Source organism: Lichenostomus cassidix, chromosome 14 (genome assembly GCF_008360975.1).
Source record: "Lichenostomus cassidix isolate B80296 chromosome 14, HeHo_3.0, whole genome shotgun sequence".
NCBI lineage: Eukaryota > Metazoa > Chordata > Aves > Passeriformes > Meliphagidae > Lichenostomus > Lichenostomus cassidix.
In genome coordinates this window covers 4,435,516-4,451,933 of record NC_139495.1, presented here as the reverse complement: position 1 = coordinate 4,451,933, position 16,418 = coordinate 4,435,516, and the positions used below count along the sequence as shown (strand labels likewise).

At 48.1% G+C, this 16,418-nt stretch overlaps 1 protein-coding gene and 1 long non-coding RNA gene across 3 annotated transcripts; both read left to right on the top strand.

The window, feature by feature from the left end:
* Positions 1-5,128: 5,128 nt before the first annotated feature.
* Positions 5,129-6,870, top strand: LOC146430690 (uncharacterized). Its single transcript, XR_014855233.1, has 3 exons — positions 5,129-5,312; positions 5,832-5,932; positions 6,459-6,870. It is a non-coding gene; the product is annotated as an uncharacterized LOC146430690 (long non-coding RNA).
* A 1,989-nt stretch (positions 6,871-8,859) lies between these two features.
* On the top strand, positions 8,860-16,070 carry CHST12 (carbohydrate sulfotransferase 12). 2 transcript variants are annotated; one of them, XM_085074549.1, is made up of 2 exons: positions 8,860-8,984; positions 14,305-16,070. In XM_085074549.1, exon 2 carries the CDS (start codon positions 14,400-14,402, stop codon positions 15,648-15,650), a length of 1,251 nt encoding a protein of 416 aa, XP_084930675.1. In that variant the 5' UTR covers positions 8,860-8,984; positions 14,305-14,399; the 3' UTR covers positions 15,651-16,070. The 2 variants fall into 2 exon arrangements, with proteins under 2 accessions (XP_084930675.1, XP_084930676.1); XM_085074550.1 differs by lacking the exon at positions 8,860-8,984 and adding an exon at positions 9,220-9,385.
* Positions 16,071-16,418: the final 348 nt, after the last annotated feature.

Sequence of the window (16,418 nt, the reverse complement as noted above, 5' to 3'; positions counted from 1 at the left end):
GCAGAATTGAGACTCTGCCAGTGCATTTGTGTAAATTGCGATCTTCTTGCAAAAATTCTTCTTTTGTAGCAAGTTAATTACTTATTGATTTTACTGTTGATGGAGAGAGGGCCTAATGAATGGTCTCTTACCAGCACTTCCTTCACTCCTAATTGGGATTCTCCACCAGAATCTCAATGAACTGCAGTCAATGGCAGTCAGCCCTGACCTCAGGGTTCTGCAAGGAAGAGCCAGGAGATAGAATGGTCCTGGGGTTTCTGGAGGGAAGAGAGTGGGAGAGAAGCTGTGTGTGGGGATTGTGGTGGTGCTTACTGGGTCTCTCATGGCTGGGGAAACTAGCTCAGGAATGCCTGTAGAGGAGCAGAGTGGGAAGCACAGTCCAAAGGGCAGTGGAGGCAGGCAGGGGAGCTTAAGTTGTTTTTCTGCATGAGCCTCTCTGATGTACTGTGTGACTCTAGGTATTGCCCTTCTCAGTGTCTTCCTCAGCCTTAAAATGTGTTAAATTTCACCAACCTGCCCTTGAAAAGAGATTTGACATCAAATGGTGGCATTTGCTGTGGGGAGTCCTGTCTCTCACAGAGACGTGACCGAGTTTGTAGCCTATGTCACCGCAGGCTCTGAGGCTGTGTCAGGACACTGAGCTCTGCTCTATGCTCCATTGAATGTAATTTTAAAAAAAGAAAAAAAAATAGAGAGATGGGCAGGGTGAAGATTTTAAAACACTGATTGTTCTGCCCCAGGGATTATGCCTTTTGTCAGTGAATCTGGCAAGAAATGAAATAAAAATAGTCAAGTTCTCTGACAGACTAGACATGAGATACAATAGGCCTCTGCTACCGACAGTCAAGGTTATTTCTAGATAACAAGCACAGAAAACAGATACCTTTTCCTTCTGGTGTGTGCAAAGGCAGAAGAGATCTCCCTGCAATGCAGTTTCCCCTTTATATTCACAAAAGCACACCAATGAGCCCTGGTTATTGCTAATAATGCAATCATAAAGCAGATTTCTTCAGCACATGATGAACTTGACAAGACTGCAGAAAGAAGCAGTCCTATAAATGAATGTCTTGTAACACGTGACCTGGTCTCAGAGTAGTTTTGGGGGGACTTCACAGAATTTCACCTGGCCTAATGTCAGATCAGAAATGTCTTCTCCTTCAGCACAGAGGCACCAAGAGCCTGAGGCAAACAGCAGCCAAGCAATGAACACCTTGAGGGCAAAGCTGATGGAGGCTTTCAGGGAGTGAAGGGAGATGTGTCACAGCCTGATGGAGCTGGAAAACACCAGCACTGAGCTGCATGTGGGTACCTGCAGGCACCTCCTAACAACTGCTGAGTGAGCACCTCCTTATCTCCCAGCACAGTGTATACTTGAACCTCCAAACTCACCAGGAGAAGCTGTAGCTCCATAAGGCAGCCAGCACATAGAGCATCGAGTTTAGGCTCAAGACTAAAGTATAAATGGCAGCTGTCTCACTTCTTTTGGTCCTAATTCTGCACTTGTGTTTTAAGGGAAAAACTGGATGGAACCACAGGCTGGATTGGTCCTTCCCTGGTCCAGTCACTCAGTGCTTGTGAAGTGGTTTCCAATCAGATGCAGCGCCTCTAGGCATGATTCCATGCCAGAAAAAGCAGCAGCATCCTTTTCTTCCGGATAAACTTTTTAGTAGGTGTCAGTTCCTTATCACTAGCCACCCACCTAATGCCTCTGTAAATTTAATAGAATCACAGAATGGTTTGGGTTGGAAGGGACCTTAAAGATCATCTCATTCAAAACCCCCTGCCATGGGCAGGAACACCTTCCACTAGACCAGTTCGCTCTAAGCCCCATCCAACCTGGCCTTGAACACTTCCTGGGATGAGACATACACAGCTTCTCTGGGCAACCCTCATCAGTGCCTCACTACCCACCCAGCAAGGAATTTTTTCCTAATATCTAATCTAACCCTGCCCTCTGTCAGTTTGAAAGCAATTCCTCATCCTGTTGCTACATGCCCTTGTAAAAAATTTCTTTCCATTTTTCTTGTAGACTCCCTTTGTGCACTGGAAGTCCTAGTTCCTTAGGATTTGAGTCATTTACAGTTAATCTTTAGGACATTACAGATGTTCAGCAAGTACCTGTGAATAGGCAGTAATTTGTGTTGGGATGTTCTTTCCATGGAAAGATCACATAAAAGACAAAGGTAGGAAGGTAATTTTGTTCTTTTGCGTGGTTTGTCCAGCTCCAGAGCAGCCTGAACTCATTAATTCTGCTGTTGTCATGGAAGAAGAGGTTGGACAGATACAATGAAGGGCTATGCATCACTAGAGCTATGTCACTGTGTCCCAGAAGTTCCTTTCTTTTTTCTTTTTTTGCTGCCAGCTGAGAACCAGAGAAGGCTCAGGGTGCATGCCAGGATGATATGCCAGGAAAGGAGGACGGAGGAAATGCTGAGGAGGAAGACAGGGATGTCATGGATCCACCTGAACCTCAGGAAGTTACAGCAGCAAGAGAAGAGATCAACCTCCTGCAACCTTGGCATTATGAGCACCATGCTCTGACCAGCTGAGCTAATTCTTCTCATGTCAAGGGTTTACCATTCACTGGTTGTTCAGTCTGTTGATACTTATTTTTAGTGATTATTTTTTGGTGGTTAACATTTGTGAGTTCCTCTAGGCAAGGACTCTGCATCTGTATATATCTGCCATGACTGAAATACAGTGGCTGGAAGTAAAACAAGCAAAATACAAAATATTTTTTGTAGATTCTACTTTAACCTCAGCACGATGGAGACAGCAGAGAATTGCTCAAATGCTTTTGTTACCCCAAGAGTCTGAGCTGCCTTGGCAAACCTCTATCTATCATTTTCAGACAGAGCTGGAGCAGCACTTAGCAAATGGCAAGGAAAAGGCCTCTCAGATGGAGGAGTTTTTCCCCAGACAAATCACTAGTGAGAATCAACAGGAGATGCTACACCTTCTCTGCAGAGCCCATGAGCTTCAGCTTGGCAATACAGAACTGCAGGCAAACACACTGTACAGGGAGAATCCATTGGGCCAGAAGGATTTTGTGATCCAGCAACTGCAGCAGCACATGCTACTCTGCAAAGAAATTATTCAGCAGCAGATGCTGATAAAAGGTAAAAGAAGCACCTTTGCTCCTGCTCTGTCCTTATTTCCAAGCTTTGTTTCCTCATGGCAAACTGGAGAACAATCCATCCAGAAAGTATTGTCTTGGATGGCATGGCTCAGTTGCTCTCAGCTGTTTCTCTAGGAGTGATTTTTAACCCTTCCTCCCTATCTCTGCTCCAGCCCAGAACATTCCTGTCCCAAAGACAGGAGAGGTTCCACCACCTGCACCTTTCTGAGCTGGAGGAAGGGGTACTGAGCTGCCTGCTGCTGCTACACTCAGTGATGTCCTGCATGCTCAGGGTAAGGCTGAGCAGCCTTGTGTCCTGGAGAATCCAGTCTGTCCCATGCTGTTGTGTCATGGCCATGGAATCACACACACCCAGAGCCTGGCTGGGTCCTGGTGCCAGCCAGGAGCTGAACAGAGAGATTGTTTCATGACCATATTATCTCTGGAGCTCCAATTAACAGAAAGGCAAAGGTGAGATGGCCAAACATGCAATGTGCCAAGTGGTCTCTTCTTGCTCAGGGCACAGTTGTTATGAGGCTTTCAGGTCTTTCCAGCCAGAAAGGAAAGATGCTGCTGGTTCCTTTGTCTTGGGAAAACTTGTGTGTTTTGAGACAGTAAGGGGCTGCCAGGAAATTGCCAGTCTTCAGCAGGGAGTCCAAGCAGCAGCATCTCCTGTTTATTATGATTGTCTAGAATGAACAGGGCATGGAGTCAGGTTTCACCTTGAATAATAGACTTAATGTTAGTCATGTTGTTATATGAGAAATTAAACTACTCTGAGTGACCCTCTACAGGAGGGGAGCAAATAGCAGGTGGCTGGAACTCTGTAAAAGCTCGTGAGGTATCAAGACTCCCTTTGTAACACAGACTGAGAGCCTGGACTAGAGAAGGGGCTTTATAGTGAGAAAAATCTGCTGAGGATCTCATTCTTCCTGCTTCCTGCAGCCCCACAACAGCCCTTCTCTGGATGTCAGTCAGCATCTGGATCCTAACAAAGATGAGATCAGAAAGGGTGTGCCTGGGAACATGAAGGATATCCCCTGGGGGATGAAATTTGACATTCCCTCCATCACCCTTGAGTCAGACAATACTCAAAGTCTTTCTTATTTTTAGATTTATTCTCCAGGGCATGGGGACCTGGTAGCTCCCAGCTAAGTCCACAAAGCTGGGAGATACCAAACTGGAAGGACCTCTAGAAAGTGAAAATTCCTAGAAGAGTTTTCTGGTATATTGCTCTTGCAAAGCAGCTCTGTTTTAGCAGGAGCCTTCTCTGCAGAGAGGGCTATGGGACATGTCTCAATTTGCTTCTGTTGCCAGGCAGGCATTTAAACCAAATAAAGTAGCCAAGATGGTGAGGATCAGGGGACAAAATGAATTCTGAAGTATTCCTTGCTGTGTACTTTATCACCATGTTTACCAGCTTTCTGGCTTTCCCCACAGCTTGACAGCTTTCAGCTACACATGTTTCATGTTGATAAGGGTCTGTGCTTTCATCTGTTAACCTCTTGGCATATTCTGTTCACAGTGGCAGTTACAGATCATCTAAAATGGCACTCTGTAGGAAGGAGTGGTCTCTGGATACCCATCTCAGCCCAACTTCCTCTGGTTTGCCAGAAAGCTCAGTTCAGCAGGTCAGTGTGGCAGGAACTGAATTCAAGTCACGTTTGGTGTGGAAGACACCTTGTCCAGGATGATCACCTCCTTTTGTGCCATTAACTGATGACTTTCTGGTGGAACTGATTTCATTCAGGATGCTGCAACAGGAGGGAGAGTTAGGAGCTCATCAGTTTCTTGTTCATTGGCTCACTTATTTTGCAGCCACAGCTCTGCATGTGAGGTAGTCAAAAAACTTAGCCCTTGTTTCTCTATTCACAGAAGTAGTTATAACAATATTTCAGGTGAAATTTGACGTCTTCCAAATGTTCAAAAGTGCTTTGAAGGGGAAAAGTATAAAAGCTTTGAATGAAAAGCAAATTATGCTGCAATTGCTTTGATTTTCAGCAGAAACCAGCAGACGTTGCTGCAGGAAAGTTGACTCCCAGGCTGCATTCCCCCACCTCTTTGGAATTCCATGGGGAAAAGCCTCCTGTAAACATGGCTGCTGTTCTACTGAGTCCAGAGACCTTGGAGGAAATTGTCACCAGCACCAAAAGCATCTCCCTCATTGCAGCCAGTCACTACTCCAGCACTATTAGTAAGAAAATATTATTTTTTTATATAGTCTAAGTAGCTTTTGATGGGTAAGAAAGCACATCCTTTGTGGACAACTTCCTCAGCTATGCCTCTGTAACCTGTGGGGAAGCAGTAATATTCAGCTGGGTTTCTGTGCAGAAAGTTGTTGATCTCAGTTTAGTCTTTGCTTCATATCCAAGCTAAGCCTCAGCAAGGACATCAGTGATAGGCTGCACTGACCATCTGCCAGCTACAGCTATTTTGCTTTGTGCAGGCACACAAGGCCAGGATGAGTTATGGGGAATTGGACACCTAATCCTATTGAAATTTTGCCAGAATCCTTCACCATTCTGGCAAGGAGTGTTTACTGATGCTCATTAGTTTTACGTAGACTTTTTTTTTTACTAAAAAGTGGTTAACTTTCTATTTACAATGCTCTAATTTATTTTGGCTAGATATTAGCAACTCGTACATTGCAAAATGCTTTTAAACTGTGCTCTGTTCCCACTGTTCATTACAAAGCTCTCCCTGCTTCCAACAGAAGGGACTCCACTCAAGGTACTGCCAAAAGGCAACGTTCCTGCAAGCACCACCCAGCACAGCAATGCTGGTCATGTCAAAAGACAGGAACTACAAGAAAAAGTGAGTGCATGAAATATCAGATTGGCTGGCTCAGGAGGAATTATAACATTCTTCAGCACTTGCTCTGTGGCAATCTGAACTAAAAGAGCTGTAAATGCAACACAAATGGTCCAGTTGTGAAAGCAGTCACATGGGTAGGGGTTTTATAGCCAAGTTTTAAGCCTTTTTTCTTTGCAACAGATGACACGGGCAATGGTCCAAAAGGAGTTACACTCCATCTCCCTCTGAGCCAAAAATAACCTCTTAGGAAGAGAAAATAATGTTTTCAGGGGTGTTCATAACCCCAGTCTAATCCATATGTGAAGCACAAAATTTAATCTGAGTTAGCCACATGCCAACATACTGCTTCCACTGAAGGTGTCACCTTGGGATCTTCCTGAGGCAGCACTGTGCAGATCCTTGGCCTTTGCCAAACTCATCCCTCCACAGCCTGTGGCAATCTCTCTCTTCCCCATTTTGATGGCAACGAGACTCAAATCAAAGTGTGAGAAACTTGACCGAGTTCTCCATCTTCCCTCTCTTGCAGGGCCTGCAGATGGTGCCAGCAGTCGGCAAAAGCTGCAGGCAGTCACCCGTCTGGGGAGCCAGCCCAGGACTAAATAGAAGTCACCTGGGGAACAGGACTCTCTTTGGTCCCAAAGGATTGCAATTGCAAGACTGCTGGAAGTCGAGGAAGCAGATTCAGAAGTGTGCCTTAAAATGTATTTTAGCTTCTGTGTCATGGTGCTGAAGAGCAGAGGGAAGGGGAGCAGGGAGGGGAGGAAGCTTATACACGGTAGATTTCTTTTTCTGCATCCCTACTTCAAGTCTTTGCTCTGTACTGTGTGCTCTAGCTGTTAGCTTCAGTTTAAAACAACTAGGGTGTTAACAGAGTCCAAAAGAGGAAAACCTCATTTTCCCAGCAGTGTCCATCTCCCAGAAGATGTCAGCATGGAGCCCCAGCCACCTTTTTTTCCCAGGGCAAAAAGTGTGGATGCCACCCATGCATCCAAAAGACTCCCTGACTATTAAAACCAAATGTAAATACCTGAGAAATAGTTTCCCTGTTCTTTCCCTGCGTGTTGCTGTGAAGCTGGGAGGTGTACTGCACGCCTGGAATGCTGTTTGGGTGAGCAGATGTTTGGCTGTGAGAGCAGCCAGAGATTGTGCTAAGCTCTTTTCTGTCTACAGAGCCTTTCAGATCTGACTGCAGACAGAGAGGCAGCAGTGGTGATAGGTGAAGACCTTGATAAGAATTACTAGCCTGGAGGTAAACTGTGGGAATGTGTTTTCCTTTTTGGACCCGATATCTTCAGCTGGCAGCCTTCTCCATTAAAGGGCTTTTAAAATATGCTGCAAAGAAAATGGTTCTGATAATTGCACTGAATAGTGACTCCTTGCCCCAAGCAGAATTGGCTTCTCTCCTCTGAGGTGACAATCTCAGGTACGTTTGGGCATTTTTTTCAAACGGATGAAGAACCTTTTTTACAGCTGCAGCACTTGCAAAGAATTCTCCAGTGTGCTGTTTCTCACTGGGTGACACTGTACATGCTCCTATTTCGCTGTGCCTCTTGTTTTGCTGTCGGGAAGATGAGGGATAGTTCACTCCAGGGATGAGGAAGTTTAATTACTTGTATTTATAAATGCCTTAAGCCCCTGAAGTAGGGATGCAATCAATGCAAGTGTGTGACCGGGTGTAGCAAGCAGCCAATTTTCCTTATGAAGCAGAAAGCAGCAGGAAGAAGTGTGACAGTGAAGTGGAAGGTCAGGAACACTTGTCCCCAGAGCTGACTCTTTTAGATAAACAAAGATGTAAAAAAAGGACACACAGATAAACTAAGCACAGAGCGAGTATAAGACAAACCAGCAGGTCCTGAGCCAAGCCTGTATTTACGAGACCTCACGCGACCTGCAAACACTGTGGGACCAAAAATGAGGGGAAAAGAAGCTTTCCAAGCATATACATCTCTGCTAAATACCTTTCGGCTGAATCACCATGAAAAAGTTGCAGTGTTTGGAGGCATTTCAAGTGAGCCGAATTGAGCCGAGTGCCTCAGTCTGAGGTTGTATCTCTGAAGGGGAAGTTTGTGTGACAAAAGAGTGTGATAATTTGCCATGACTGTTGTGAAAAGTACAGAGCCACGTGATGTGCAGACTTCTCTGTTTGTGAAATCTACATTTTAAGTCTGTTAATTTATGTAGAAGCAGGGGACTGCAATCTTGGAGGTGGAATCTGTTAAATTACCAGTTGGATTGCTGATGGAGGTGAGGCTGCAGCCCTTGTCTTGTGCAAAGCGGAACCTTTCACTGCTGGGCTAATTTTTTTTTTATTCAAATCTTACCAATCACAAATAACTAGAGAAGCAAAAGGAGCTTAAACTGTCCTGGGATTTTTCAGCAGCATTTTCTAGCCTTTCTGTATCCAGTTATTTAGAGTTTGCTCCATATAGTGACTGCTGGCCCCCCAAGCTTCAGGGACATTAAATACCCACACAGGCTTACAGGGTGGTAACCTGTAATTAATTTAAAAGTGAGCCTTAGGTTAAATTTTCAGAATCACAGAATTTTTAGGGTTGGAAGGGACCTCTGAAGACCATCTAGATCCACGGCGGGACCACCCAGAGCAGGTGACAGCGGAACGCGTCCGGGTGGCTTTGGGATGTCTCCAGACAGGGACACTCCACACCTTCCCCGGACCCCTGTCCCAGTGCTCTGCCCCCTCCACAGAAAGAAGTACTCCCACGAGTTGAGGTGAATCTTGTGGTTTAGTTTATGGCCGTTTCTCCTCATCCTTTGTCCCTGCGAAAGCCCAGGGAGGGGGTCTGCACCCCGCAACTCCGTGAAGAGAAACCCCCCACGCCCGCCGCCCCTGGGCTCCCTCAGGCGAGGGCGGGCGCGCGCCCGGTGCCGCCCCTGGCGGGCGGAGCGGCGCCTGCGCGGCCCCGCGGGGACCCCCGCGCGCGGCGTCTCGCGAGAGGCGGCGCCGGGGCCGCGGCGGGAGGAGGAGGAGGAGGGAAGGAAAGGGAAGGAGAAGGAGGCGAAGAAGGCGAAGGCTGCGGTGCCCGGGCGGGAGGTGAGCGCGGGGCCGGGCAGGGCTCGGGGGGTGCCCGAGGGGCCGGGCGGGGCTCGCTGAGGCGGTGCCGCCCCGGGGCCGGGCCAGCTCCCGGTTATGAGCACGGCGTGCCCCGCCTGTCCCTCCGCTCTCCGCGCTGCCAAGGTAGGGCTGGGCTCCGGCGGGACGCGGGGCTGCGGGGCTCTGCGGGGCTCTGCGGGGCTCTGCGGGGCTCTGCGGGGCTCTGCGGGGCTCTGCGGGGCTCTGCGGGACAGCTGCCCTTCTCCACACACGCGGCACCTTCCCGCCGTGCCGCCAGGCTGGGCGCTCCCCGGGGAGCTGGGGGGATCTAGCCTGGATTAAAGGAGGACCGCGGGGACCTCATCGCTTTCCACAGCCACCGGGAAGGAGGTTGTAGGCAGGTGGGTGTCGGTCTTTTCTCTCTGGCAAGAGACAGAAGAAGAGGAAATAGCCTCAAGCTGAGCCAGGGAGCGAGCTGCCCGAAGAGATGGTGGTGTCACCGTCCCTGAAGGTAGATGTAGATGTGGCACTTGGGGTCACGGTTTGGTGGTGAGCCTGACAGCATTAGGTTCATCCTGGGACTCGATCTTAGAGGTATTTTCCAGCCTTAATGATCCTGTGATTCTCTCCAGCCCCGGTGCTGGGCCTGAGGCTGGTGCAGCCCTGCCGGGTCCGGGCTTGGCAGCCACCGAGAGGGATGAGCGGCTGCGAGAGAGAGCGATCCCGGGATGCAGGGATGCAGCACAGCTTGGCTCCTAGCGCTGCTCCGCACGCATCCGCCCAAAAACGCTCTCCTTCCAGCCTCAACTTCTCGTGCAAAACTTCACCGCAGGGCTCAGGCTGAAAGCTGTGCCGGAACTAGGTGTTTCTAAGGTCGCTAGAAGCAGTGCGGCTGTCGGGGTTGACACGCGACAAATGTCCCCGGGTGTTGTTGGCCCTGAGGTGCTTCCTGCGATTGTAAAGCTGGGGATGGTGCGTGTGCTGGAAGTCTGTGACAAAAGTAATGGATGGACAGGATGTGTTGTGTTTTGCGAGTTTCCTTCTGAAATTTAGGGAATTGTGACAGTTTCCAAGTATGGATATTGAAAAAGAGGCGGCCAGTGCTGCCAAGCCTGTACAGACCAGGCTTTGTGGCAGCAGTGGGAGGCAAGGTGCTGGCAAACTGTAGATGAGGATGTTCTTCTGCTGGTCTCAAACATGTATGTGCTAAGTTAGGGCTATGCAATGTAGCTCCGTTTTTTACTTATGCTGTGCATTTATACTAATGTAATCATTGATATCATTAGATGAGTTAAAACTTCCTTGCTCTGCAAAGGAAGCTTGCTTTGCAGGTTTTTGGTGCTAGACTTTGGGAGGCTGGGGAGAAGCAATGTGTTGAGTGATGGCCAAGGGCATGAAATTTGTTTCTTGGTACAGAGTCTGTCTGCTCTGGCTGATGGGAGCTCGTTCTCCTGCCCCTTTAGGAGATTAAATTGGTTCCACTTTTCTAGAGGTTGCTGATTCCCTAAGCACAGCTGGTGTGTGGGTACAGAAGGCTGCGTGGGTCCAGTGATTCCTGGTGAAGTTCCCCAAGGGAAAGTATCCATTTGAATTTGCTGGGGGGTTTATGTGTTTTTAAAAGTTCTTATTCCACTTCTTTCCATCTTTCTAAGCAGGCAAAATCTAAGTAAGCTGCCTGAAATCCTGTATTTTCTCCTGTTAGAACAAGTGGTCTGTGGGGGAGTTGAGGTGGTGCTTAGTGCCTGGGGAAACACAAAGCAAGAAGAGACAGGATCTGCACCCAAGCCTTTGGAGGCACATTTCATTCAAAACCATTGCTGTTCACAGAGGAGGGTTATTGTCCCCTGTGTCTGGCACATGCCTTTCTGTAAGCTGCTTTATTTTCTGTAGGCCTTACTGCTCCTGTGAGCTGGAATTACTTTCTTTGCAGAGAGGCTGTAAGAGAATGTAGTTGTTGCATGAAGTCGAGAGGAAAAATGAGACACAAATTACTTCAGACCTTATCTGTCCTGAGAATAAACAGTTACAATCGGGCTGTGAAGTGGAAATAAAGTTTCCAAACCCCCAAGGAGTTGCATCTGCAACAGCTTTTGCAACAGGAGTGCTGCGGATACATCCCCCATTTCTGCTGTTAAATGTGAGTTTGAGAAATGGTTGTTTGACACAGCGAGGTGTTTGACATGTCATGGGACCAGTGATCTCAGACATCAGTGTCTTTCTTGGGCCTGAGATGAGGAGAGGAGTCCTTGGTTCACACCCAGGCCAGGTTCAGGTTGGGGATGGTCATGGGATGGCTGCTCAGGGGACTCTGTAGGATGATTATAGCACTTGGTCCGCTTCCCAGTTTGCCAGCACAGTGTCACAGAGGCAGCTTTGTGTGGAGTGTGGTGCACATTCCTGTTGGCTGGTGACTTTGGGTTGAAGTTGAATGTAAATTCTTGGCTCTTTCTGGCAGCTTTTCCTTTTGATTCTGGCAAGGGGAGGACAAGACATGTTCCCTCAAATGTGCACAGAGACCTCTAATTTGTGCTTTCAGTCTGACATCCTTTATGAAGTGTTCAGGAAGGGGACGGGTCATAATCAATAGAGCAACTCTGTTTTCTGCAGCATTTTCCTCCGGAGGGGGTATTAAGCTGTCTTACTGCTCTTTTCCAGGGTTCCTCTCTGGCACTGGTAGAGTTAATAGAAGTGGAGTCTTTCTGATTCTGTGCTGCTCACTGCTGTGTGTGTGTCTTGGAAAAGCCAAACTCTCTGGCAGGCCTGCATGCCGTGTCCTGGAAAGCAGGCTGGAGCCCTTGGGGTGCTCCTTGTAAAGCTGCATTATGGGGTGGCTTTGAAGAAGATCCCTCTTTCCATTAGCCCCAGGAATGTCAGTGCCACACACAGTGTCCAGTCTGCTCCTCACACTGCTGCCAGGAGGGTGATCTGTCCACGCTTGGCTGGGACAGCTTTGCAGGAATGCTGGTATGCTGCTGTGTGCTGCCCAGGGCTGTGGAAGCTGCTGGATGTGGGGATGGCAGAAAAGGATGCTCCATGCAGCTTTCCAGGCTTGCTGCATTCCAGCCAGCCTAGAGGTCTCAAGCAGCGCTGGAAGCACAGCGTGCTGGGATTCTGTGCGCAGTGGGCACCCTATTCATCCACAATAGCAAGCAGTCCCTGCCCTGAGCAGCTAAACGGCATCAAAAGCAAAAACACATTTGGGCAAAACTCAAACCCAGGAGTGTGCCAAGCAGGAGGCTTGGCAGTGTCCCTCCATTATCTTCTGCTGCTGGACTCAGATGCTTGGTCTGAAGTGCTGACGCACATATGTAATTTGCCCCTTCTTTAGCTCTGTGCTGATCTCTCTGTGTGTTTCTTCTCAGATCTGCTCCATCCTCAATCTTGACTAGCTAAACACAGAGAATTACTGCTGAGTAATACCTGCTTCTTGCTCTGCAGAGTGTAAAACGTTATGTCTGCAGTTCCTCCAGCTCCTCTTCACTGGCAGAATAAGAGCCTGGCTTCAGGAAAGGCACTTTTTGGTGTTTCAGTGCAAGGCCTTGTGTTAGGCTACAGCTCTGCTGAATTTCTGGCTCTCCCTCCTTTTAAAGTGTAAATAAATACACCAGGGTGGAGAAAACCATAAGCCTTTGGATATGTGTTTTGTGTCTTGGGACAAGCTGACCTAATACTTTGACATGTAACATTGTATTGTTCCTGTTTGTTACTAAATTCTTGTCTAATGTGTGAAACCTGGACTTTGAGAGTTAAAACCTGGCACCCCTGAGGCACAAGCACAGCCATGCAGGGGACTCTTTACCAAGTCATTGGCAGCAAGGCTGCAGTGAACTTCAGAGGTGCTGAGCACCTTTTCCCTGGGAATGACAGAGCTCAGCACTTTTGCATATCTGGGCTCTTCTGTATGAGTTCTGTTGGAGTTCTTCTGTATCCCCATGCAGGGTGGGGTTGATGCTGTTTAAGGGTGGTGTGAATTGGCTGGGGAGCAACCTCTGTTTTGGGAAGAGACACCCAGGCTTCATTTTTAAAAACTTCAGGGCAGCTTGCCCTGAAGTGGCTTTGTTTACAGATTTTGTTTGCAGGATTTGTTCTGAAGCCAGTGGAAAGATTTGGGATGTCTGTGGAAAGGGCGGCTCTTGATTTTTATCTCTAGGTGCTGTTCTGTGTTTATAATCAGAGCCTGGACTGTGCTTGGAGGGGAGGAGGACATTGGAGTGACTACTTGTAGTTCCTCATGTTGCTATGTTGTTCTTCCCTGGCTGCAGGCACTAGCTTTGCTGGCTTGGGGAAAGCTCAAGGCTGGTTTGCCAGTCTGCCTCTGCACGGAGCCTTGGACAAGAAAACATGCATCAGAACAGATGATCTGAGCTGCCTCTTTAACAGTGATTTCTCACCTGTCTTTGGTGATTGAGGGTTGTTAGTGTCGAGTGTGATAGAAATATAAATTACACTGAAGCAGGAAAAGAGGTCCTGACTCAACAGTGTCTGGGAACACAGATTTACCAGAGCATCCTTAATCTCTGAAATCATTGAGTTAAAAGTAATCACTCCTTTAGATTTTTATTGATGTGTGACTCTTATCAGGACTATATCCCTTTGGGGGTGGGAGGGTTGTAGGAAAACTGTAATCTTTGTTCCTGTCAAAATGAAATAGCTACCAAGAAAGGTGATGGGGATAACACCTACTAGGTGCCTTCACACAGAGTAGATAAGATGGTGTGTTCAGGTCAGTGATGTTCTCTGAGCTGGGACTTGCTTTAGCCACTGAGGCAGTGGCATCTTCAGCCCTGTATTCGTAACTCCAATAAGGAATTTGTTTTCAGCACAGAGCACCTTCATATGGAGATGAGACCACAGTGTGATACTACAAGCTAAAATCATGGATTGAGCCTTCTTTTTTCTTGTGTGTTAGATAGGTGTAAAAATCAAGGAGGTCTGAAAGGTAATGGGCTCTGCATACTTTCTGTGTATAATTGTACTGTCAAACTTGCCTCAGTAAGCTCTAGGCTGAAAACATTCAATTTTACTAATTTTTAAAAATTTGAACAGAGCTTCTCTTGAAGTCACATAACTTCAGAAACTTTGGATTGATAAAAAGCCATGATTGCTTTGAAACTGATAAAATTTTGACACAATATGTCTTCTTTTGGCTAGTCAGCTCTTTTCCACAGAGTCTCTATGTTTACCTCCGATGCTCACAGGTCTCCCCATGTGGAAATGGGGATGGTCAGCCCCATGACAAATCTTGATTGCACCAGATCATTCTCTCCAAACCAGAAGGATTAAGGGTTCAACTAACTTTTCTTTCCTCATGCCTTCCCAGGCTCCTGCTCTGCAGCACCATGCTGGATCCCAAGCCTCACTCTGCAAGCCGGAGGTGAATCCAGGTGAAATCCAGCTACCACAGTAGGTGTCAGGATGACCAAAGCGCGGCTCCTCCGTCTGTCTGTGGTGCTGGTCTCCATCTTCATGATCCTCCTGATTATTGTGTACTGGGACAACGTGGGAACAGCTCACTTCTACCTGCACACATCCTTCTCCAGACCCCACTCCCCAGGAGCCATCGCAGCGGGTGAAGACTGGGACAGCTTGCCAGATGTAGATGAATTTTTGGCAAAGCTGCTTAGTTCAAGCCTGAAACAGAACAGCTCTATGCCCCGAAAGACAGAGCAGCTCCTCGTGCAGGGCTCCAACAAGCCCGTGGTAAGTAACTTGGAGGAGAACGTGCGGGGCTATGACTGGTCCACACACAAGGACAGGAACAGCTTGGACCAAGAGAAGCTGCAGGTGGAGAGGCAGAGAACATTGCGGGAGTTTTGTGCCAATTCCAGCTTCACCTTCCCCACCAAGGAGCGCTCCTTCGACGACATTCCAAACTACGAGCTCAACCACCTGATCGTGGACGATCGCCACGGCGTCATCTACTGCTACGTGCCCAAGGTGGCCTGCACCAACTGGAAACGTGTGATGATCGTGCTGAGCGAGAGCCTGCTGGACCAGGGCGTCCCATACCGCAACCCTCTGGACATCCCCCGGGAACACGTCCACAACACCAGCACCCACCTGACCTTCAACAAATTCTGGCGCCGCTACGGCAAGTTCTCCCGGCACCTGATGAAGATCAAGCTGAAGAAGTACACCAAGTTCCTCTTTGTACGAGACCCCTTTGTCCGCCTCATCTCTGCCTTTCGCAGCAAATTCGAGCTGGAGAATGAGGAGTTCTACCGGCGTTTCGCCATCCCCATGCTGAAGCTCTACTCCAACCACACCAACCTCCCCACCTCTGTTAGCGAGGCCTTCGGGGCGGGCCTCAAAGTCTCCTTTTCTGACTTCATCCAGTACTTACTGGATCCCAGGACAGAGAAGATGGCCCCCTTCAATGAGCACTGGAGGCAGGTGTACCGTCTGTGCCACCCGTGCCAGATAGACTATGATTTCATCGGGAAGCTGGAGACGCTGGATGAGGATGCTGCTTATTTATTGCAGCTCCTCAAAGTGGACAGGCTGCTTCGCTTCCCCCCCAGCTACAGGAACAGGACTGCCAGCAGCTGGGAAGATAACTGGTTTGCCAAAATCCCACTGGCTTGGAGGCAGCAGCTCTACAAGCTTTATGAAGCAGATTTTGTACTCTTTGGCTACCCCAAGCCAGAAAACTTGCTTAAAGACTGAAAATGATCAGGCAGGGGGTGTGGGAGGGAACATCTGAAATACCAAAAATGTTTAAAGCCTCCTCATTTTTGCTCTTAACTCCCTTCCCAACGCAGGTTGGTTACAATGGAATATATTTTTTCTACTGCTTCCCCTTCCATTTTTGCAATAATGCCAGAGTCCAGGGTATTCCAGCCAGCTGTGCATATGCAAAAAATGCCATTTTTTTGGGGTTATAATTTGTCTTCTGTTTTTTAAAATGTCCCCATACTTTGCAATGGGTCGGTGTCCTTGGTCACTCTGCCAATTGTGTCCTTCAGTAGCTTTTTATTAATACTTTTTAAAAATTAATATATTTAAGATATTTAAAACAAAGTGTGTGTTGTGGCGAAGGAAGGGAAGGAATAAAAAAATCAAGTAAAAGAAAACCCCAAGAAATTATCTACCTGCCTCTGTGTGTTGTCTCAGGGCTGCTGTTTCGGAGGTCCAAGGTTTGCAGAGCACTCAGGTCTCTGGGGGTTGGGATGTTGATGGTTCCAGGTCTGCTGCTGGTTGCTCTGGGCTGCCATACAGTCCTGGAAGAACACCTGGAAGGACTCTGGTGACTCACACTGCTCACAGGTGCTGAGCATGACACCAGGGTCACAGGAAGGAAATGGCATTAAGAGCAGTGACAACAAGTCCTGTGGGGTGTTTTGGGGCATGCAGGTGGTCAGCACAGCATCTCTGCACTGCCTCACCTTTTGGCACAGTACTGTGGGACTCTGCTGGCTGAAAAGCTGAGGTTCA

Coding starts and splice junctions, on each gene's coding strand:
- CHST12 (XM_085074549.1), top strand. CDS start 14,400: ATGACCAAAGCGCGGCTCCTCCGTCTGTCTGTGGTGCTGGTCTCCATC.